A 25,063-nucleotide genomic window follows, 5' to 3' on the forward strand; every position below is an offset into this window, starting at 1 on the left:
GTGTAACTTGTACATTATATTTATTCATTGCACACAGACTGATGCATTCAAATGTTTATTTCATTTAATTTTGATGATTTGAAGTGGCAACAAATGAAAATCCAAAGTTCCGTGTGTCACAAAATTAGAATATTACTTAAGGCTAATACAAAAAAGGGATTTTTAGAAATGTTGGCCAACTGAAAAGTATGAAAATGAAAAATATGAGCATGTACAATACTCAATACTTGGTTGGAGCTCCTTTTGCCTCAATTACTGCGTTAATGCGGCGTGGCATGGAGTCGATGAGTTTCTGGCACTGCTCAGGTGTTATGAGAGCCCAGGTTGCTCTGATAGTGGCCTTCAACTCTTCTGCGTTTTTGGGTCTGGCATTCTGCATCTTCCTTTTCACAATACCCCACAGATTTTCTATGGGGCTAAGGTCAGGGGAGTTGGCGGGCCAATTTAGAACAGAAATACCATGGTCCGTAAACCAGGCACGGGTAGATTTTGCGCTGTGTGCAGGCGCCAAGTCCTGTTGGAACTTGAAATCTCCATCTCCATAGAGCAGGTCAGCAGCAGGAAGCATGAAGTGCTCTAAAACTTGCTGGTAGACGGCTGCGTTGACCCTGGATCTCAGGAAACAGAGTGGACCGACACCAGCAGATGACATGGCACCCCAAACCATCACTGATGGTGGGAACTTTACACTAGACTTCAGGCAACGTGGATCCTGTGCCTCTCCTGTCTTCCTCCAGACTCTGGGACCTCGATTTCCAAAGGAAATGCAAAATTTGCTTTCGTCAGAAAACATGACTTTGGACCACTCAGCAGCAGTCCAGCTCTTTTTTTCCTTAGCCCAGGTGAGACGCTTTGCGCGCTGTTTCTTGGTCAACAGTGGCTTGACACGAGGTATGCGGCAGTTGAAACCCATGTCTTTCAAGCGTCTCTTGGTGGTGGATCTTGAAGCACTGACTCCAGCAGCTGTCCACTCCTTCTGAATCTCCCCCACATTTTTTAATGGTTTTTTTTTCACAATCTTAACCAGGGCGCGGTGATCCCTATCGCTTGTACACTTTTTCTGACCACAGTTTTTCCTTCCCTTTGCCTCTCCATTAATGTGTTTGGACACAGAGCTCTCAGAACAGCCAGCCTCTTCAGCAATAACCTTTTGTGTCTTTCCCTCCTTGTGCAATGTGTCGATGGTTGCCTTTTGGACAGCTGTCAAATCTGAAGTCTTCCCCATGTTTGTGTAGGCTTCAGAACTGGACTGAGAGACCATTTAAAGCCCTTTGCAGGTGTTTTGAGTTAATCAGCTGATTAGTTTGTGGCACCAGGTGTCTTCAAAATGTAACCCTTAAACAATATTCTAATTTTGTGACACACGGAATTTTGGATTTTCATTTGTTGCCACTTCAAATCATCAAAATTAAATGAAATAAACATTTGAATGCATCAGTCTGTGTGCAATGAATAAATATAATGTACAAGTTACACCTTTTGAATGCAATTACTGAAATAAATCAAGTTTTTCAAAATATTCTAATTTACTGGCTTTTACCTGTATGTATGTATGTATGTATATATATATATATATATATATATATATATATATATATATATATATATATATATATATATATATATATGTATATTTATATGTATGTATACATGTATATATATGTGTATATATATGTATATCCTCCCTGAGCTGCTACCTTGTCGTGGTAGAGGAGTTTGCACGTCCCAATGATCCTAGGAGTTATGTTGTCCGGGGCTTCTATGCCCCTGGTAGGGTCCCATGACAAACAGGTCCCAGGTGAGGGACCACAAAAAGAGCAGCTCAAAGACTTCTGTAAATCGACAGTATCGAGGACTGAGGCTTCCTTGGCCTGAATGCGGGTCACCCCTCTGGAGCAAAGCCTGGAGGTAGGGCTTGAGGGCGAGCGCCTGGCCCCCTATCCGGCCGAGGACAGCCCGAAGAGGTAACGTGGGTCTCCCCGCTATAGTTGTCGGGTGCTCTGTGAGTTTGGCGGCATTCGAAGGCAGGGCTCTTGGTGGTCCGATCTTTAACTACAGAAACTAGCTCTTGCGACATGGAACGTCACCTTGCTGGGGTGAAAGAGCCTAAACTTCGACTTCGTTGCACAGCAAGGGCTCTGGAACCAGTCTTCTCGAGAGGGGCTAGACTCTCTTCCGCTCTAGCGTTGCCAGCTGTAAGAGGAGACGGGCAGCATGGCTATACATGTTGCCCCGTGGCTCAGAGCCTGTATGTTGGAGTTGAACCCGGTGAACAAGAGGGTAGCTTCCCTCTGCCTCTGGGTGGGGGGACAGGTCCTGTCTGTTGTTTGTGTGCTTACGTACCAAACAGCAGTTCAGAGTACCCACACTTTTTGGAGTCCCTAGAGGGAGTACTGGACAGTGCTCCCTCAGGGGATTCCCTTGTTCTACTATAGACTTCAACGCTCACGTTGGCAACGGCAGTGAGACCTGTAGAGGCGTGATTGGGAGAAACGGACACCCTGATCTGAACTAGAGTAGTGTTTTGTTTTTGGATTTTTTTTCTCGTCACAGATTATCCATAACAAACACCATGTTCAAACATAAGGGTGTCCATTTGTGCACTTGGCACCAGGACACCCTAGGCCGTAGTTCGACTTTGTGGTTGTATCATCAAATTTGCGGTATCATGTTTTGGACACTGGGGTGAAGAGAGGAGCGGAACATTCAACCGATCACTACTCGGTGGTGAGTCGGCTCCAATGGAGGATGCCGGACAGACCTGGCAGGCCCAAACGCATAAAGGGGTTCTGCTGGGAATGTTTGGCAGAGTTTCCTGTCAGAGAGAGTTTCAATTCCTACCTCTGATAGAACTTCGAACATGTTACGAGGGAAGCGCTGGACATTGAGTCGGAATGAACCATGTTCCATGCTTCACTTGTCGAGGCAGCCGATTCGAGCTGTTGCTGCAAGGTGTGGCGGTAATCCCATAATCCGGGATGTTGTCAAGATGAAGAAGCATTCGTATCGGGTCCTTTTGGCTCGAGGGACATTGGAGGCAGCAGACAGGTACTGACAGGCCAAGCGGTGTGCGGCTTTGGCATTTGCCGAGCCAAAAACTCGGACATGGGAGAAGTTCAAGGAAGCCATGGAGAATGACTTCCGGACGGCTTCGAAGCGATTCCGGACCACCATCCTCCGCCGGAAGCAGTGCACTCTCAACACCGTGTATAGTGGGGACAGTGTACTGCTTACGTTGACTGGGCATTTTGTGGATTGGTGGAAGGATTACTTTAAACACCTCCTCAATCCCAACGACACATATTCCACTGAGGAAGCAGTTACTGGCTACTCTGTGGTGGGCTCTCCTATTTCTGGGACTGAGGTTGCCGAGGTAGTTAAAGGGGAACTGCACTTTTTTGCCTATCGTTCACAATCATTATGAAAGACATGATGACGGATGTTATTTATTTATTTTTTGCATTCTAAATATTAAATAAATGCGATCAAAAGTCAGCTTACAATGGAGCCTATAGGAGCTATTAAATTCTGCCTAAGGAGCCCCTAAAAACATCCAAACACCTCCATTACGGTTTTATATACATGATGTAAGTATAAATGTAATGTAGTAACGGGCACATTAACAATAACATTTAATATGTATGTATTTTGATCATTTTAAGCATAAGTGGTGCATTAATTTAAAAAACGGATCACAGCATTCGCTTTATTTTTATTCTTCATCACTGATTGCAGACTTTATGAGAGCCAACAAACCTAATACAACATCACTTACTGTATAAGGTCTGCTCTCGTTAGGATGCCAACTGCTTGGGTGTTTATATATTCCCCTTTAGATGAAAATTGTCTCATAATCCTCGCAAAGAAACGGGGTGGGGGGGAGCAGGGAACAAAAAAATCCATCCGTCATTATGTCTTTCATAATGATTGTGAACGATAGGCAAAATTCCAAAAAAGGTGTAGGTCCCCTTTAAGAAGCTCTTCAGTGGCAGAGCCCCGGGCATGGATGAGATACGCCCGGAGTTCCTTAAGTCTCTGGATGCTATGGGGTTGTCATGGTTAAAACATTAATATAGTAATATATACAGTACATGTCTGTCTGTATATATATATATATATATATATATATATATATATATATATATATATATATATATATATATATACATATATATATATATACATATATATATATATATATATATATATATATATACGAACTTACATCTGTCAGTAGACAATATGTGGAAGCGCTAAAAACGTCAACATGGCTGACGTGGAGAAAACCCTGTCAAAGTGGAGGCCCGAAAATAAGACCGCCCACAAAACTGTGCATCCTGAAGAGACGGTCAAAAAGTGGCTTGAAGATGGTCTGTAAAACATAGTCTATGCCACGTTTTGACCAACGAATCACCATTACATGTTGTGTAGACCACAGGGAAGTCTTTCACATGTCGGAAAAAAAATATGATCCTTTTTAAAAAAAATTATGTGCATCTACACATGAAACTTTTAACATTTCAAAAAAGTTACTTATGTTAATAAGTATTTGTTTCAATAAAACAAGTTGACACACACATTTGAGTTTGACTTTGTCCAACTTCACTTTACGGAAAAAATATTGGGATATATATTGTATCTCGGTATTCAGCCAAACAATATCGGGATATGAGTTTTGTTCCATATCGCCCAGCCCTACATTAGTGTTTGCGACAGTGGTAGCACAGTTAAAGGATATTCTCTGTGTCTGTTGAGGGTTGAAGTTGGCCTTATGATGGCATTGTGTTTATATGTATGAGTGCACATGTGTATGTCTTTTGAGTGTTAATAATGAAATTGTGTTATTTAAGAGATATCATATTGCTCCCAATTTTTTATTGTGCTACTAAAATTTTTCGGTGCAACTCTTGTTTTTAAATTATTGTTTTGTAGCACCTGTGCTCTTGGTAAACGGCCAAGCATACAGCCCTGATTTCAGAATGTCAATTGTTGGAATTCATGTTTCTCTCAATTAAACGCAGCTCCCCAGTGCCAGCAGCACTCATGCAGCCTCAGATCACGAACGCCACCATGTCTGACACATTTACTGTATCTTACCACTCTCTTGTGCTTCCTCCTTTTTAGACAACAGTGACTGTGTTGAATTTTTTCGTGGAGTGTTAAAACAAGTCTTTACTGCGTTTCCAAGCTCTACACAGACTATTGTGTTGTCTTTTGACAACATATGCTGTTTTGAAAATGGTTGTTTAAAGTGACAGGTGTACTCACTTCTGTGATACTGTACTGTAGGGATGTGAATCTGACAACAACTTATGACTTTGTTTGATCACAATTCTTTGAGTGATTCAGAATAGATTCTCAAATTCAACATGGTTCTCCATTCAAACTGATTCTCTATTATTTGGCATGTAAATGATAATACGGTACAGTGCTCTCTCATGGTTGTTGCGTGTTTGTTTAGTTTTTTTGCATTGAACAAAGAAATCACATTCTACTAAGTCAATTTCCTTGTGTTTTAAACACACTTAGCCATTAAAGTTGATTCTGATAAAACCTTTTCTAAAAAGGTTACAGGTTACAAAAACACCTCTTGGCTGCTGATGTTTGATGTATACGACTAGTGAGAAAAAATGGTGATGGTCTAAAAAGCGTCTTTTTAAAAATAAATTCTTGAAAATGTTTAATCAATTCACAATCGTTATAAATAAGAACCATCATTTAAATGTGAATAGATTTTCCTGGCCCCTTCCGGCCCACTGAACAACAGATTTTCACACTAAACAAGTATTTCCACAACTCACTTTGTAATATTTAGTAACTAACTTTTAAATAATAGCTTTTTAACTAAGCAAACAAGTTTAGGATGTAAATGTTTTCTTAATATACTACTATAGTAACTTGATGACAGACCTACTAAATGCTATGCTTTTTTCTGCAGGTCTCCCTGCCACTCTGGCAATGTTGCATCTAGAAGTCGAGCAGCCGCAGGCCGACGACAATATGGAAGTTGCCAGGACGGGGTTGTTGGACCCGAGCCCGCAGAGTGAGACAGTGACCAGTGAGCTCCAGGAACTATCCCTCCAGCCTGCTCCTAACCTGCTACCTCTAAATGAACGCAAAAATGGTAAGTTAGCAAAGGAACATTGGCCATAAACTATGTTCACACAGCAGGTCATTCCGATTTTTTTGCACGTGTGGCTTAGTTCCAGATCAGATTTTTTGTATATAAGTGTAAATAGTTAAATTTAGATTTTTTTTCAAATCCGACCCAGGTCTCTTTCGTGTGTGGGCAAAAATGTGATATGTAACCGATGCCACTACACTCTGAACGCCCAGGTCGCGTTTGTCCGACCTATACGTCATCAAAGCGGCTCACGTCAATGTCCCACCACTCTTGGCTCTAACTCCTCACCCATACCCTCCTCGGAACAGACGTCGCAGCATGTTCCCCACAAACTGCCAAAGCCAAATTTCTTGCACTCTTTCTTCTTAATCTCCTACGCAAAAGAATTTAGTTAACACTGACTTGGTTGCACAAAACCCCTGAAATTGCCGCAAAGACATACACGGACATAGTGTTTTGTGCATGCAGGTTACTTCAAGAACGCAATCCGTTCTCAATACATACAAATAAGAAGTTTACATTTTGTACTGTGAACATCTAACCAATTAATAAGATTGGATTTCAACAAAAAAAATCAGAATTGGGCATCACAACCTGCAGTGTGAATGTAGCCTATGTGCTCTTACAATCTGTTTCCTTACATCTTTGGGGACAGTTATTTTCGGCTAAATGTTAAGTGCTCTTTGTTTTGATTGAACTAAATTGAATTGAGAACGGGTTACATCGTGTTTAGTAACCACAAAGTGAGGGTAAAATGACCAAACAGTGAATGTCACTTTGTTTGTACTTCTTGTACATTTGTCAGTGGACAGTTTACCTCAGCACAGAGGTTGTTTAATAAAGGCCAGGGACTAGTGTGAGTGCACGTACAAATATGCATGAAAACACTCCTACAGACATCACACATGGGACAGTCTAGTAATTATGAATGGTTTGTTATATTGTGAAACTTACAAATGTTTGCTTGGAGTGATGAATGAAGAATCCAAACGAGTAGGAACGATGACTCGAAGACGAAACCACACTTGTGGTTAAAAGCGCTAAACAGAAGGAATTACTATAGACGCTCATCCCGCGGTACCTGCAATGAGCAAACTTGACCAAAAGATGGAGCCATATCACAAACAATAACACACCTTTTCAATGTCTCCGCATGTGAATCCATAAATTAGCTGCACCGTTTTATAAGCTGCAGGGTTCAAAGCGTAGGAAAAAAGTAGCGGCTTATAGTCCGGAATTTACAATAATTGCAATTTAATTAGCGATTTTTGTATGTTATACATATAAATGCACAAAACTGCAAAAATAACAAGTGAAGGAAGACATGTTACTTTTAGACTGTCAATCAACATATTCTCGTCACAAAGTGTCACTGATTAGAACAATATGCAATAATTTACTTAAATATTTGGCTTCATGCAGACAGACTTTTGTCTACATCATGCTCTTAAACTGAAGAAATAACCGATAAAAACTAAACAGTGTTTATAATGTAATGTAATCATAATATAAAATAATAATGCTTGCGACCATTTAAAGGATATAAACTTTTATTTTTCATTACTGTAGAATTGTTTATCATTGTACTGTATTTGGCATGTCGTGAGTCTCTCTGTCTGTTGTGCTTCCTGTGTGTGTCAGTGAGTACCGGTAGTCTTGCTCTCCGTCCAACAAGGCTAAGATTGTGAATTAATGAAAAGAGGGCTCACTCTGTTCAGTTAATTGTACTGTTAAAGGGGAATTGCACTTTTTTTGTAATTTTGCCTATCGTTTACACATGTATTTTTTTAATGCATTCTAATTATTAAATAAATGCGATCAAAAGTCAGCTTAAAATGGAACTCTATTCTGCCTATAACGCCCTTAAAAAACATCCTAACACCTCCATTAAGGTTGTATGTACACACCGTAAGTACATATGTAATGTAGTAATAAGCACATTTATTAGTAACATTTAATATTTACGTACTTTGATCATTTTAAGCATAAGCAAAAACGCATCACGACGTTCGCTTTTTTTTCTTCTTTACGGATTACTACTCACTGCAGACTTTTATGAGCGCCAACAAACATAATAAAATATCCCTTACTGTGCAAGGTCTGCTGTCACTAGGATGCCAACTGCTGGGATGTTGTGAAGAAACGGGGGGTGGAACCAAACATCTGTTTATTTGGGGTTAAAACAATCTCCATTCACACAAGTGTAGTTTCAAAACTGTCTATGTCTACACACAAATGTATACACCTGCTGTCATGCACATTTAGTCCAATCAGAATCACGGAAAAGCAGCCACAGCTGACTTGGTGGCATTACACCTGTTATTGTAATATTTATTTTTATAAACGAGACGTACAATGACATTGTACATTATTTTTCAAACCAGCCTGCAATTACACAGAGCCCTGGGAACATATGAATCTTTAAATTGCGCATGCACACCTGTGCCACTGAAACCCACCAACACTCCTGGAATTATGACATGTTTAATCAGCAACATGGTGATATATTACATGTGTGCATTATTTCTAAAATGACGAACCAAGGATACCTAAAGCGCACGGACGTGCGTGTGCCGCCACAAAACTCTCGTGGAATTATAAAGCTTAATGGTCAATATAGATATACATGTGCAATGAAGTGTACATTGTCATTAACATTAATATGGAGGAAAGATATATAACTTTTTTTTTTAGTTGCTCGGGCGTGTTATATGCACGCCCGAGCAACTAAAACTTCCATTTGCGTAGGTTACACAAATGGAACCTACGCACGTAAGTTAACTTTATGATCTGACTGTCGTGAAACAAAGATTAAAAACATCAGATAGTCAAAGTCAAAGTTGTCAAAGTTCTTCCATCAGGTGAAGATTGCTGAGCTTTGGAAATGACAGCGCACAACCGTGACGTCATCAGAGGAGTACAAGTCTCCATACGCTTAGCGAAGGATTTTGTAACTCTTCACCTTGGCCAGCGTTAGCAAAAGTCTGCGTTTTTAAGGACAAAAGTATGCGTTTGCGTGTGGACAAGAGGCCTAAACGCGGAGATAAGTACTATGCGTTTATTAAGTATCTATGTTTTTGTGGACATGGCCTAAAACTTTTTCCAAAGAGCAAATGGTGTTTGTTATTTGCATACTGGCTGGCTCCAATGCAGCACACACAAATTGATTGGCTAGAAGGCAAAGGACGCGAAGATGAACAATTCTGATTGGCAAACATGTCACTCAAATGCCGGTGGCGGCTATTTATCGCAATTAAAACCATGATGTTAACTTGATGTCGATTAATCATGCAACCTTACTAAAAAATACAAAACATGCAAAATAGCGGGTTTTCGAACAGTGCCTCTATTCATTTTAATTATATAAAACAACATTACTTGGTGAAAATATGTTTTAAGTACTTTTTGAGCACATTTAACAATACTGTGATAACTATAATAATTTTGGTCACAGTAACCGTGATATGATATTTTCAATTTATTACATCATGGTTAAAATAAAACATAACAATTTGCCTCTGGTTCTATTCTTTGGGTCACATTAATCAGCTGGTGTTAGCCATCATAGCATGCCATATCATCCTTAGTAACAAGTTAGTATTTGTGTCACTAATGCAGTGCTTCTCAAATATATTCTGTCACGCCCCCTTCTATTCTGTGTAATATGTGTTTTATGTTGCACCAAGAAAAAATCCTAGTTTGTGAACCCGTTCTCAAACAATGGCAATAAAAAATATTCTGATTCTTATTCTGATTCTAGGAAGAAGAAAATATTTTGTGCGCCCCCACTCTCTAGCACGGCTATAAATAGTATAATTTGTCTATAAAATTGTTATAAGTACACTGCTGCATAATTGTGTATCCTTAATAACATGAAAGAAAACAACACACCAGTCTTTCCTCAACTCCCACTGTAACCAAGCGCTATATACGCTTCGTCGTATTCTAGTACTGCAAAAAAGCATGTTCCTGTAGGTCACACGCGCCCCACTATTTGAGAAGGACTGCACTAATGCTAGATGCAATAATGCCAGATGCAAAAGGTATTTAACTTTACCTAGAATATAGCATATAGCGATGGTCGTTGATCATATTCTATGTGTTGCCTTGCTCTTGCTGCCATGTCCGCAAGCACGTTTAGCACGTAGGATGACCTTCTTCCTCCACTACAACAAATGTTATTGTTGACAATGTCAATAAATCGTTGCACCCCTAGTTTGAACGCTTCCGCACCTCACTTTGCATAGCGGTGGTAAAGCATGCTCCCCTGGCTTGTGGGGGTACCCCGGATGTCTGAATCTCCGCCACCCCGGCAAATACTTTGCCTTTCGTAACCGCTTGTACAGTATTTGATTACAGAGTAAATGCATGACACAAAGAACACTTCCTGTCTTTCAATTTTAATGTGTACCACTTGGGAATTCAGAGCGGAGTCACAATGGATACCTACACGCCACCTAATTGGTAACGTGGCGGTCCAAATGTATTTGTGGCAGACCGCCACAAAAATGTACGTATGGGAAACACTGCATCTGCAATGGTAATAATTGTTTTCAATAATATGTGTTGTATAGTATTGTACTGAGCAGTCTTACGTTTATGTTACAGTGTCATTTCTGGTTCTATGGCTATTATTGCACTATTCCTCTTTGCTATTAGTGGTATACTTTTTCAGTGATTTTACAAAAAATCAAAATAAAATTCAAAACACACTCTAGATCAGAAATATCAAAGTCAAGGGCCGGGGGCCAGATCTGGCCCGCCACATCATTTTATGTGGCCCACAAAGGCCCGGAAATAATATGCGTCAATAAAGTACTTTATCTTTTCTTACTATTTGTCTTTCCATTTTAACAGTTAAAAATGCAGGTACTGCATGACATTGCATACATTTTAAGCTTTAATATTATCCAATATAGCAAAAATTATATTATCATACTTTCCAAACATTTTATTTTGTCAGAATACTTACATTTCTGCTTGATTTATGATTTTAGAGAAAGTTATCCATCAAATTGTACACTGTAAAAATGACAATACAATGTTTTCTACGGCATGTAAATTGAAATAACTACGACTGTTTTTTTACGGGAAATTCTGTCGACTGAGCTGCTAGTGGTATTACTATGGTTGTTATTTTTACCGTTAATGGTAAAACAGTATCACAGTTTTTTTAACGGTAAAAAATTGGCAGCTCAGTTGCCAGAATAAAATAAAAACGATGGTAAAGTTTCTCCCTTTACCATAATATGTTGCAAAAAACACTGTACATTTTATAGTAAAATTGTGGTGATTGAGTTGCTATTTTTTTACTGTAAAAAATACATATTTTTTTTACAGTGTACGTAAAAAATATATATAATAATTAAAATCCATCCATCCATCTTCAACCGCTTATCCGGATGCGGGTCGCGGAGACAACAGCTCCAGCAGAGACCCCCAGACTTCCCTCTCCAGAGCAACATTAGCAACTTCCTCCTGGGGAATCCCGAAGCGTTCCCAGGCCAGAGAGGATATGTAATCCCCCCATCTGGTCCTTGGCCTGCCGCGGGGTCTCCTCCCAGTGGGACGTGCGTAATAATTAAATGCATAAGTAAATTCATGTATCATTCGTTGTTACAAGCGGCCCTCTCAGGGCAGCCATAACTACAAGGTGGCCCTCAATGAAAATTAGTTTGAAAACCCTGCTCTAGATGCTTATTGAGCTAATGACTCATTAGAATTGCAGATTTTTTGCCCTCCAAGTTTTGTCATCAATTTTGTATTGATTCACATACCTATCAATATCAGTCAGCCATTGTTCCCAGCAGGGTGTCGGCCACCTTGTGTTGTTTGAATTCTTGTCAATTTATCCTGAGGGTGTCAAGCAAGGTTAGATCAGTAAACAAAAACAACAGTGTTGCAGCTGTCCATGATAATAGAAAAGGACATCATTAGAACTACAAACAGTACTTCGAGCCACAGAAGGACATGTAACACGCTTTTGAAGTGCTACACTTTAGTTTAACGAACAATATTGATATCAAAGCTATGTCCTGACAATAGTCCTGCGGCAACACTTTCATTATCACACAGACAGCCTCAAGGTACCACTCCCAATGTTGAACAACCTCTGCTCCTGTTGGCCTATTCATTTCTTCTCTCTAGCAGACATGTTTCTGCAAGCTCTCCGATAAGTAATCATGCTCAAAGAGAGACTTTTAAAGCACCTGAGAGATGCACTGCTTCTGACAGCATCGACATTTGCTTCATGCATACTGTAGTGTTGGCAGGGAGACACAGAACGTCTTCATAAACCTCATCACAGCTTTACATCCTTCATCAAGTTTCGCAATACATGTATGCTGATTGCACAAGGTTCCTTCCCCAGTAATAAACAGGCTGGGAGATTTGTTTTGTGTGAGTACATAGAGAGAGGTGACTTGTTATCCAGGAAGAAGATCAGAGACAGATGTGTGTGTGTGTGACATAACAATGAAACAAAAATCATGTCTCGTTGTTTGCAAGCTGATTTGCTTTTATGAAAAACCTAATTGGGAATAATTGCTTAAAAGTTTGAGATGTGGGTAGGAGTGTTTGCTGCACAGCAACAGTTTAAGAAGGAAGTATGGGGAAATAAAGGAGGAGTGAGGGGGTGTGTGAAATGTCACTATTGCATAACTATGAGGGGAAACAGAAGGAAAGGGAAAAATGAAAAGCAAGAAAATAAGTTGTTTTTAACTTCTACTCAACGATGGGAGGCTTGACTCTAGTTTTGGTTCTCTTTAGTTTTTGTTCCCTCTTAGCATTACTGCTTTTTTCTCTAATTGTAAATGTAAATGAAATGTAAAAAAAAATTAAGTGTAGCTCCCGGGAAGATCGGTGGGATTGATTGGTAGACCGTGTCATCCACTCCAACTTACACACGCCCTATTTGCCGAGGCATGCACACACTTGCAGACAGTCCAGAAAAGGGGAATGTAAGGTGCACTGCAACTTGTGGAGTTACTTACGATACTGCTGCTGCAGCTAAGAAGAAGAACGTGTGTTTGTGACTTTTTTTTTGCAGTTCTCTGCTGCTGCTCCATACTTTTTTCTTCTTTTTTTTTTTTTATTTACCGCACACTTTCTTTACTATGTCTGTGTTGGAAGTATGAAGCACTAACCTTTGCCCGGAGGGTGACACTTCCTTTCGGCATGGTACAGAGAGATATGACTCGCCTGTCAGGTAATTTCAATGAAAATATTGCTCATTATTTGTCTTTTTGATTGATGGTATTGCTAGAAATGTGTCAGTAGAATCCTAATTTAAAATGACATCGAGGTTCTTGCATGCATCAGTATATGTTAAGAGTTATGACTTTACTGCTGTTACTCTTGATTGTTTGTACAGTATGATAACTAATGTTGCATACACAAATGCCAAAAACTGGGCATGTTTTTTCATTTGTGAATGAAATGTTTTAAAGCTTACATCTTTGCATGCCAGACTTAGTACTAAATGTCTTATCTAGTAGCAAATCTAGTGTAGTCTGATACTTTAATGTTTAACAATTTAACATTGCAGCCCTGTTCATTTGATTAATTTACCTGATGCACTGCAGAGCTATAACCAGTGCTGACTAAGTGACTTCTGCATGCACTGACAGGAAGCAGAGAATACCTCTATGTCGAAATTCCATCAGTGTATGCCTTCTAGCCCACATCATGCGGGCGTGTAAACAAAGACAGATACAGATCGCATCCCTTCTCCTTCTCGCCCTTCATGTAATTACAATAGATGAGGTATATCCTGCACAGGGATGTTATGTAATTAGGGCTTGGTTTAGGCACATATGGACCGTAGATGCCCGCGCACATATTAGATCTACAAACGGCAGTCGCATGCTCGAGCTTTTCTGAATTTGCCTGGACGAGGCCAGTCTGGTACAACAGAGTTTTAGGGAGACTGATGTAGTTGTTATGTAACATAAGGGAAGGTTGCCAACAGCGGAGGCCCACACAGCGCCTCGTCATAAGGTAATGAAAAAATAAGAGAGGGAAGAAATAAGTTGTTGGACAAGATAAATTAGTGTGGCAAAAGTTGTATGATTAGAGAGAGAAGTGAATAGTTGTAAGATAAGTAAAGAGTGGTAAAAGAGGTTTATGTCAGTTAGTAGAGTTCAAACACAATGCTGCAGTCAAATGCTTGTCCTGCTGCCAGGATTGAAATCAACACAATGAAACCACTGAGGTTAAAAATCCATTTAAGGTCACACCATTCAGAATTTGACCATAATATTTCAAGAAAAGTAGGTAAAGTCAAGAAAGTATGCCTCTGAAGGCACATAAGACGTTGTAGCGCCAACCACTGCCCTTAAAACGGCCCTACTATGCAAACCCACTTGTCTTACCTGTTGGCACCTGTTTTTGTGTATTTAGAATCCCCACAGGACCCGAAAATTTGAAATCAAACTATCGAAGCATGGGGAAGATATTTATAAAACAATATTGCCTTCTTCCAAACAAGCCATTGGAATTTGAGACCTATTAGTGACATATTCTGCCTTAGTTACGTCAGCGGATATCTCCATATATAGTAGAAGTTTACCCAAAGAGCTTTGCGCGATTCCGCCATTTTTATTCAGTTGTAGTCAATAATTTCCTTATTTTCTTCTATATTCTTGTTGTGGGCTTGTACAAACCCCGTTTCCATATGAGTTGGGAAATTGTGTTAGATGTAAATATAAACGGAATACAATGATTTGAAAATCATTTTCAACCCATATTCAGTTGAATATGCTACAAAGACAACATATTTGATGTTCAAACTGATAAACATTTTTTTTTCAAATAATCAATACCGGTAATTTTAGAATTTGATGCCAGCAACACGTGACAAAGAAGTTGGGAAAGGTGGCAATAAATACTGATAAAGTTGAGGAATGCTCATCAAACACTTATTTGGAACATCCCACAGGTGAACAGGCAAATTGGGAACAGGTGGGTGCCATGATTGGGTATAAAAGTAGATTCCATGAAATGCTCAGTCATTCACAAACAAGGATGGGGCGAGGGTCACCACTTTGTCAACAAATGCGTGAGCAAATTGTTGAACAGTTTAAGAAAAATCTTTCTCAACCAGCTATTGCAAGGAATTTAGGGATTTCACCATCTACGGTCCGTAATATCATCAAAGGGTTCAGAGAATCTGGAGAAATCACTGCACGTAAGCAGCTAAGCCCGTGACCTTCGATCCCTCAGGCTGTACTGCATCAACAAGCGACATCAGTGTGTAAAGGATATCACAACACGGGCTCAGAAACACTCCAGAAACCCACTGTCAGTAACTACAGTTGGTCGCTACATCTGTAAGTGCAAGTTAAAACTCTCCTATGCAAGGCGAAAACCGTTTATCAACAACACCCAGAAACGCCGTCGGCTTCGCTGGGCCTGAGCTCATCTAAGATGGACTGATACAAAGTGGAAAAGTGTTCTGTGGTCTGACGAGTCCACATGTCAAATTGTTTTTGGAAACTGTGGACGTCGTGTCTTCCGGACCAAAGAGGAAAAGAACAATCCGGATTGTTATAGGCGCAAAGTTGAAAAGCCAGCATCTGTGATGGCATGGAGGTGCATTAGTGCCCAAGGCATGGGTAACTTACACATCTGTGAAGGCACCATTAATGCTGAAAGGTACATACAGGTTTTGGAGCAACATATGTTGCCATCCAAGCAACGTTACCATGGACGCCCCTGCTTATTTCAGCAAGACAATGCCAAGCCACGTGGCTTCATAGTAAAAGAGTGCAGGTACTAGACTGGCCTGCCTGTAGTCCAGACCTGTCTCCCATTGAAAATGTGTGGCGCATTATGAAGCCTAAAATATCACAACGGACACCCCCGGACTGTTGAACAACTTAAGCTGTACATCAAGCAAGAATGGGAAAGAATTCCACCTGAGAAGCTTAAAAAATGTGTCTCCTCAGTTCCCAAACGTTTACTGAGTGTTGTTAAAAGGAAAGGCCATGTAACACAGTGGTGAACATGCCCTTTCCCAACTACTTTGGCACGTGTTGCAGCCATAAAATTCTAAATTAATTATAATTTGCCAAACCAAAAAATAAAGTTTATGAGTTTGAACATCAAATATGTTGTCTTTGTAGTGCATTCAATCGAATATGGGTTGAAAATGATTTGCAAATCATTGTATTCCGTTTATATTTACATCTAACACAATTTCCCAACTCATATGGAAATGGGGTTTGTACATGCACATGCATGCTGTAAATACAATCCATCGCTGTTGCCATTTCTAATAAAAAGTAGTGTATAGTTCTGACTTATATCTGTCAGTAGACCTCAATATGGAAGCGCCAACAACTACAACATGACTGAAGGACTGTGAAGACACAGTCAAAGGGGGCATAGCAGGGAGGAGAGCTTTTTTACATAAATAAGACCACAAAACGTTGCATTCTGAAGAGACAGTCAGAAAGCGGCTTGAAGATGGTCTGTAATAAAAAAAATCAATGCAAAATTTGGACCAAAGTAGCACCATTACATCTTTTGTAGACCACAAGGGAAAAAAACTATACTGTAATGTGACCACTTCAATGCATGACAATACAAAAAACTTCCGCGAGGACTCAGTTCAGCGGGCAGTAAATGATAAACTCTGCTGTCTTTCTTTTTTCTTTTGCTTTTATGGCCTTTCCCTTATTTCTAGAAAAAACTTAATTCACCATGTTTATTCATAAAAATGTCTGGCACATAATTGTTCACAATTTGAAGAAAAAAAATATGTTTTTTTAACTGCAGTTTAATTGTCACTTACGTATTTTATGATAATGACGTTGATGATTTTAGCAACTTGAGGAGGGGTTGGTGTATTTGACAAGACCAGCTGTTTGTTAAAGGGACAAACATGCATATGCATCCGGGGTGGGTAATTATGCACGACTACAGTGTTTGCATGCATGCACTTTTAATAGCTTTAGTACCTGGGCATGCACCTACAGGCATTGCTAGCCCTCTATTTTCACATCATGTCCTGACACCATGGTATTTCAACAAGCACTACCACACACTCATATCTTAGACTTGTGAAATACAAAATTCTTGTTAGATAATAAATAGTGAGGGACGAGTCAAGTTCAGAATTAAGCCTAGAGCTAGAGAATAACACTATTAACTAAGATGCAGCGATCCATAGGTCTGTTCATAGCAACAGAAGCATGTCGTATGCACACACCCACATGCACTAGCCCACTCATGTCAATGAGAAACATTTTAAAACACACATCTTTCAGCATACGCCTCGGGCCTGGCTACTTCAATAAGTGTTAAACCGTGTACTAACATATAATGCAGAGAACAGGGTATTAATAATACTTCTTATTAAAGCATTGCAGTGTCAAAAAATAGAACTCTTGGCCCAAAAACCCAGTAATAAATTTGACCTGCATATCCCAATGAAGTCATACTACTGGATAATTTGTCCATATAACAATGTGTCTATGCAAGTACTGTATGTCCTAAGATTAAAGTTGAAAAGGTGCAGGCCTTGTAAAAATGTCAGGCCAAACCTTGATGACCTTTCACCTCTATGTCTGGTAGTCATTTTGAACAGGTGAGCACCTCCAAAAATCCCTATTATCTTTGCTGTTTGACGGTGGTTGATTAAAAAGCTTTTCAGTGTTTTATTGTCACTCTATGGCAGTGCTGACAAGTTACAATATATCACTGAAATAACAACTGCAACATTGACATAAACATGTTTTTTTTACTATGAATGTTCTTATAGTTCAAACCCCGGCCGAGTCATACCAAAGACTATAAAAATGGGATCCATTAACTCCCCGCTTGGCACTCAGCATCAAGGGTTGGAATTTGGAGTTAAATCACCAAAAATGATTCCCGGGCGCGGCCACCGCTGCTGCTCACTGTTCCCCTCACCTCCCAGGGGGTGATCAAGGGTGATGGGTCAAATGCAGAGAATAATTTTGCCACATCTTGTGTGTGTGTGTGTGTGTGTGTGTGTGTGTGTGTGTGTGTGTGTGTGTGTGTGTGTGTGTGTGTGTGTGACAATCATTGGTACTTTAACTTTAACTTTAACTTTATTCGTCCAGGATAGTCATTGTAATCTCAGGGCATTCATCCATCCATCTATCCATTTTCTACCACTTGTCCTGATGCTGGAGCCTATCTCAGCTGCATTCGGGCGGAAGGCGGGTTACACCCTGGACAAGTCGCCACCTCATCACAGGGCCAGCACAGATAGACAGACAACATTCATACTCACATTCACACACCAGGGCCAATTTAGTGTTGCCAATCAACCTATCCAATCGATCGCAAATGGATTGTTTGGTTTGTCTTAGAAGACGTTTCGCCTCTCATCCGAGTAGGCTTCATCAGTTCATGCTCATAGACTTAAATTGATCAGATCTAGTCTTAGACTTAGATTGGTCAGATCTAGTTTAGCGAAAATCCCAGATATTTATACTCCAAAACCAGGAGGGTGTGCCTGGGCAAGGATGGTTTTGCCCTATCGTAGTAAGAAAAACAATCAATTGCATCAAAGCAGTTGCTTTTCTCACAATAATAGGGCGAAACCATCCTTGCAGGCACACCCTCTTGGTTTTGGAGTATAAATAATTCGGGGTTTGGCACCAGCCGCCAGACTAGATCTGACCAATCTAAGTCTAGGAGCATGAACTGATGAAGCCTACTGAGGTACTGGCACCAGCCGCTAGACTAGCTCTGACCAATCTAAATCTATGAGAATGAACTGATGAAGTCTACTCGGACGAGAGGCGAAACGTTTTTTTGGTTTTGTTTCTGCTTTTTACAGCCATTTATGCCAGTTGATTTAGTTAGTCCTACAATTACGTATATGAACCTACCAGAATCTGTTGTTTTGAATAACTGTAGTAACCATGGTTACGTTTTTGGTCTCCTTTTGGTGTGACTCACTTTTCCCCGAATGAGCAAACTTGGAGGGTGCTGGTCTCACAATTTAATGTCAGGGCTTCATCTCTTCAAACGTTTGGTAAAAATCAGCTTCTCATTTTGGCCAGTTCTCTTAGTCAAACTGTATTGGCAAGGGGGGCTCAATAAAAGTACGCACGCACACCAGACATGTATCCTTTACCATTGCTCCTTGTTTTCAGCTCAACTCATTCTGGTGTTTCTGAATAATAGAAGAGCCATTATTTTGTGACTCAGCTGCAAACTGCAAGCATAGTGCACTTAGAGTTGTTACGTTAAACAGAACAGAGGTCACTTGACGAGATTCCGGTTGCTCTTTTTGGGAAAAATCCTGTATTGAGGACAGAGAAAATAATGCAGACAAAGTTATGAATTATATTTTCTATGAGTTGAGTTTTAAATGGCATTCAGTGGTCGTATAAATCACAATTTTTTGTGTTAGTTTTTTGTCAAATCATACTTTTAAGTTAGGGGTGTCCCACATATTTCAATCGAAGGCCAAATTTTGACAACTTGAAGGATGCGTGGGGCATTGAGCAAATCTTTGGAGATCTCCAAAACGCAAAAGGAGTTTTAATACAAGAAGATTGTGAGAAGACGTACAACGGAAGTAATGTGAAGGGGATTCATATACTGTCATGTGAAAAAAAATATGACACCCTATTTAGAGGACATGTAATACAGATATCCTCAAGGTTTTATAACTCAGGAGTTTAACTCCTGACGGGGGAGGTACAGTATTTCACCCGACCCGCGGGAACTTTTAAAATCATTGTGCACTCTGCCCACATGGTGAATATCAGCCAATAAGAACATTAATGCTGCAACGATTAATCGATTTAATTAAATAATGAAATTAGAAAAAAAGTTTTGATTAATATTCTGTTGCTTTGATTAATCATTTAAAGAGTGTACCAAATAAAAATGTATAGATGAAAATGTATGGATTGCATAGAGTGCCCCAAACTTTAAATTAGCGGACAGAGTTTTCGCATGGCCTATGTGGAGAGTTTTTGTTTTTATTTTATTAATGCACATATGTTAAAAGTGTAATTTCAATGTTGATGATGTGCGTTTCTCAGAAAAAAACGATCAAACTTTATTTTTAAAGCCAATTTTGTCAGCTATAGCTAAACCAAAGTGCTGGACAACAATGCAAGAAAGACAGAGCATAAAACAAGAGCACATAATAACACAATAGAAAAATATATGTTTCATTGCAAGTATCGCATCTTAAGTATCAAATGCAGCTTTACATAAATAGGTTTTAAGTTTAGTCTTAAACAAATGTACATTTGTAAAAAAGAATAAAAGTTAGGGCGAGCAGAAATATTGTATATTTAAATTTGTTTTAATAAAATATGCATTGAGGTTAAAAAGTGTCTTTTACCCGACTACTCAATTATTTGAACGAACTAAACAATAGATTACTCAAATACTAAAAATATTTAAGCTGCAGTCCTGTAATTAGTAGGCTGGATTGAACTAACCATTCTTACAATGGGTGTCAGATCACCACTAAAAGTATCAATACTTTACCTACTTGACAAAAATGACAACTAAACTATTAAATCTTGTCTGTCCAAAATAAAACCTAAAAAGAGGCATTATAAAACTGTCAAAAGTGATCATTGTAACCACAGCAAGGAATGCTGGGAAACACTTGGTCCTCAGAGTCACACTAAGATTTGCCAATTCTTCCGGATTTTACTGAAGACTCCTGGAAATTGTCCTTATCTCCTGACATCCCTCAAATTACAAATCTTTTGAATTCTGCTGTTTTTGAATGCATAATAAATATATTTTTACCCGGTTGTTACAAGGATGACGAGGACATGGTCGAATAATAATCACTTTATTAAAAACCAGCCAAAACACCATTCAGAGCCATCTCAGCGTGCACACAAAGTGGCTTCCCCAATACTAACTCCCTTCTGTTTTTTCTGCGCTCATCAGTCATGACGCATTTAGGGACTCTGACTGTCGCAAAATAGAACACGTCGAGCAGGAATGAAAGAACGAACACAAACATGAATATTTTCAAAAATGAACATTTCTTCCTCACCAGTGTTAATGAAAAGTCTTTGAAGTCTGTCCACATAAAAACACATTCACCGGCTGTCTTGCATATTTTGTCCAAGCCAAAAAAGTAACCACAGTTGACTGGCAGATAACACTTCAACACCTCCATATCTATAAAACCACCTGCGATAGGATGGGGGGAGGGGTAATTAATTAAGTTTGGCCTGTGATCTAAAGTGTGCTTTGAACTTTGGTCCTCTGTGCGATTGAGTTTAAACACTTATGCTTAAAATTATCAAAATACGTAAATATTAAATGTTATTGTATATGTGACCGTTACTACATTACATATATACTTACATTATGTATATAACACCCTAATGGAGGTGTTTGGATGTTTTTTAGGGGCTCTATAGGCAGAATTGAACAGTTCCCATAGGCTCCATTGTAAGCGGACCTTTAATCGCATTTATTTAATATTTAGAATGCTTTTTTTTTTAAATCCATCCGTCGTCATGTCTTTCATAATGACTGTGAACGATAGGCAAAATTTACACAAAAAGTGCAGTTCCCCTTTAACGCTAAACACGAAAAATAGACCTGTCTTAAACATCAGTGTCTAAATAAAATCTGGTCTTTGGTGAAATAAGTCAGTGGGTAGTTTTTGACCCATGTTACAGGCAGGATGATAAGATTGAAGCAGTTGGAAGGAAGAGCACTATAAAACTTAAATTACAGCAAATAACACACACACACACACACACACACACACACACACACACACACACACACACACACACACACACACACACACACATACACACACATCCAGTATAAAAGAGACTTTGTGTAAACCCAGCCCAGCCACGTTCCCACTGTCTAAACAACACGTCTTCACACCCTTTTAAAGTCTGTATTATTGTCGTTTGTACGTTGCTGTTCTCTCTGTGGTGCTAATTAGCTGTAGCTCGCTTTCTGTGCTGCTAGTTTGCCCTCAGTCTGCTGTGGTGGGACAGAATTGGAAGTCGGCAAACAGTGTTTCCATTGCAAGTAGGGCAGGAGGTTAGGGGGTTTGGTACAATGAAAATTACTTTCAGATGTCACAGTTATATAACAGCATGTGACAGTGCCGTCATTGCTAGACCAAGTACGCCTGTGGCCTCCTTGTCCTGCTGCTGCGATCATTCTCTTGCAAAGTTACTTTATGAACTTCCAGTGTACTTTGTACAGCTTAATCTTCAGTTTTGTCTTGTAGACAATGAATGTTTATGCTATTACGTTCATGCAGATGCCAGCTGGCTTATGTCTCTGGATTTCATTCAGCGTTCTCTAGTGTCCTTCAACAGGGTACAATCAGACCTCAGCTTGGCTACGTTTTTATTGACAAGCTGTGACAAAGTGGAGCAGTCTGCTCAACAAAGAACCCATAAAAACTTGCGTTCACCATAATTCAGGTAGCTTTAATTGTCTGCAGTGTTCTTCGTGTTATTGTGTCTCAACAGGATGGATACATTAAACTATTTGTTGCTTTGTTGCTTACTGCAACCATCACATAATTTTTTTGTGTGTGCAGAAAATGGGTCTCAGGTAATGATATTCTAATCCTGATGGTTTATAACTACATTTATATTGTGTGCTAATGCTAGCAAATAAGACATCAGTTATTTTGTGCAGATCTTATGGGGTTGTCTGTGGCATTCGCTCCGCCAACTAGCAGTGTGGAGGTCCGTAACTAGGGATGGGAATTGATGAGATTTTTTCGGTTCGGATTCCACTTTCAATTCTGCTCAACAATCCGTTTCTTTATCGGTTCTCTTATCAATTCTTATTTGGATAAAAAGATAACAAAAGAAGTGGATTATCATCAATTTAGTTTAGTTTAGAGCTAACATGACCTTCACAAGGCCATTTGTAAGATCTTAAAAAGCACATAGCATAAAAAAACTATTTTTGAAAAAAAAAAAAAACTAACAAAAGAAAACAGAGATTCCACAAGATTGTAACATTTCGTAACATTTTAAAAACTTTAAAAAACATTTGTAATTCCATGCAAAGATTTGTTTAGATTTACAAGGTGAAACAATATATAATGACATAGGCTCATAACATGCAACACAAAATATTTCAAGCCTTCTTTTAATATAATGTTGCCGATTATGGTTTACAGTTTATGAATACTTTGAATTGAAAATCTCCGAAAATGTGTGGTTTTCAAAAACTGTAAGCCGTAATCATCAAAAGTATAATAAATGAAGGCTTGACATATCTCACATGGCATGTATTAGGTTTATATCATTTATTAGTTTCACATTTGAAATTTAATTGCAGACAGAAATGAACTTTTACACGATATTCTCATTTTATAAGTTCCACCTGTATGATATGAGTGAAAATGTTGGAGGAAAAATATGCACATTTTCTCTGACTATATTAAATTTAACATACACCTACCGAAAAAATAATAATCTATGTGGAAAATTGTTGTAAGATTTTTACCACAAACTTAGTCACTTATCGGTGACATTCGTCGTTCCTGGCCGAGTGGTACTCTTCCTTGTATTTGCAACATAACCGCTTCGGTTGAAACTACGTTTTGTTTAGTAATTCATGGGATATGTCATACCCACAAACGTCATGAACCAAGGACCGTCCGTCTGTGCTACAATACATTCAATTATATTTCATTATTCAGCTATAGGACAGTTATTTAATTATTTTAATTCAAATGTTTAACAAGATGTTTGAGTCTGTCCAAGAATGTTCAGAACTCCTGTTTTTTTAATGCTAGTGTTGTATTGGGCAGAATAATGTTTCGCAGAGGAGTTTTCATAGCAACTCAATTTCAGGCTGATGTCATAAGTTCTTGTTTTTTTTTTAACATCAAAAAGTAAACATTGGTTGTAGCCATTCGTGCATTCCATTTTAAATCAACACAACACCATTAATAAAAAATATATTCTGCACAATCGACCAAATTCTTAACAAGAATTAAGTCCATTTAGAGGTTTCGACAGGGTAAAGCATTATCCAAATTGTGCTGTTTTCATGTATTGTGATGCCTGGTGTTGTGCACTGGATGTTTATGACTATTAATTCAAGAAAATTGTCATATACAGTACAAATCAATATGAAATTGTCATTGAGAAGTATACCGTATCAGCGGGAGTTAAGCAATGCTCTTACTCTCAGGGCTCAGCTTCATTTTTGTCACCGATTCTGAAGGTTGAATTGTTGCCATAGTTACAGAAATATTCTGCATTTTAAGTCATTATGTTTAATAGGCTTAGAGAAGTCATCGTAATGACAATGCAGTGTGATTCGAGGCTACAGGCCCTAAGTGGCTTTCAGCACCACTCTTATGACATTATCAGTATCATGAATATTGCTCTTTTTAAATTGACAGGCTTGTTGGTGCTTTAAAAGGTGAAGTTGTCTGTGAACTTTACAGGTTCCACTAGAGGATAAAAAAATATTTAACAAATCTGTACATTATATAACAGCTGTCTGTTTTGTCTGCAGTTGAATTACCGTAATGCTAATGCGAGTGCTTAGTGCAGCTGCCGAGCAAGGAATCAGAGCATTCATCTGACATCTCTAAAAGATTTACATTGCTCCATTTGCAGTTGCACGAGGAGTTTTCTTCCATGGCTTTGGCAGCATGTTTACCTTTTCCAGTACAAACATGGAGTGAGTGCAGTAAGTGCATTCCCCCAGTTTATGTTAGTGTCTCGCTAGGTTCTGCAGCCACATACCCTGGTATTGGCTTTGAGCTCCCTGATTCTGAAATGGCTAACTATGCCACTACTGTGCATATTAGTACGATTTAGCAGTATGCCACAGTACACTTTAGAATAGTAAACTCTGATCTAACTTGTGTTTGGAATAGTAAACTCGGATCTAACTTGTGTTTCCATCCACCACTCAGTGTGCACTGTGCAGCTTGTAGATCTGCCAGAATGTGTTTCT

The 25,063-nt window shown here is 39.1% G+C and overlaps 1 protein-coding gene across 2 annotated transcripts in view; it reads left to right on the top strand.

Moving 5' to 3' along the window:
- mrtfab (myocardin related transcription factor Ab) overlaps positions 1–25,063 on the top strand; it is an 81,049-nt gene that overhangs the window by 12,326 nt on the left and 43,660 nt on the right. Inside the window, exon 3 of one of the 2 annotated variants that reach the window (XM_061967373.1) lies at positions 5,939–6,124. In XM_061967373.1, the coding sequence (XP_061823357.1) occupies positions 5,959–6,124 (166 nt within the window). In that variant the 5' untranslated portion in view covers positions 5,939–5,958. Of the gene's footprint in view, positions 1–5,938; positions 6,125–12,819; positions 13,332–25,063 lie in introns of those variants that run through there. The other variant, XM_061967376.1, reaches the window with a different exon arrangement.

Source organism: Nerophis lumbriciformis, linkage group LG11 (genome assembly GCF_033978685.3).
Source record: "Nerophis lumbriciformis linkage group LG11, RoL_Nlum_v2.1, whole genome shotgun sequence".
In the NCBI taxonomy this organism is placed as follows: Eukaryota; Metazoa; Chordata; class Actinopteri; order Syngnathiformes; family Syngnathidae; genus Nerophis; species Nerophis lumbriciformis.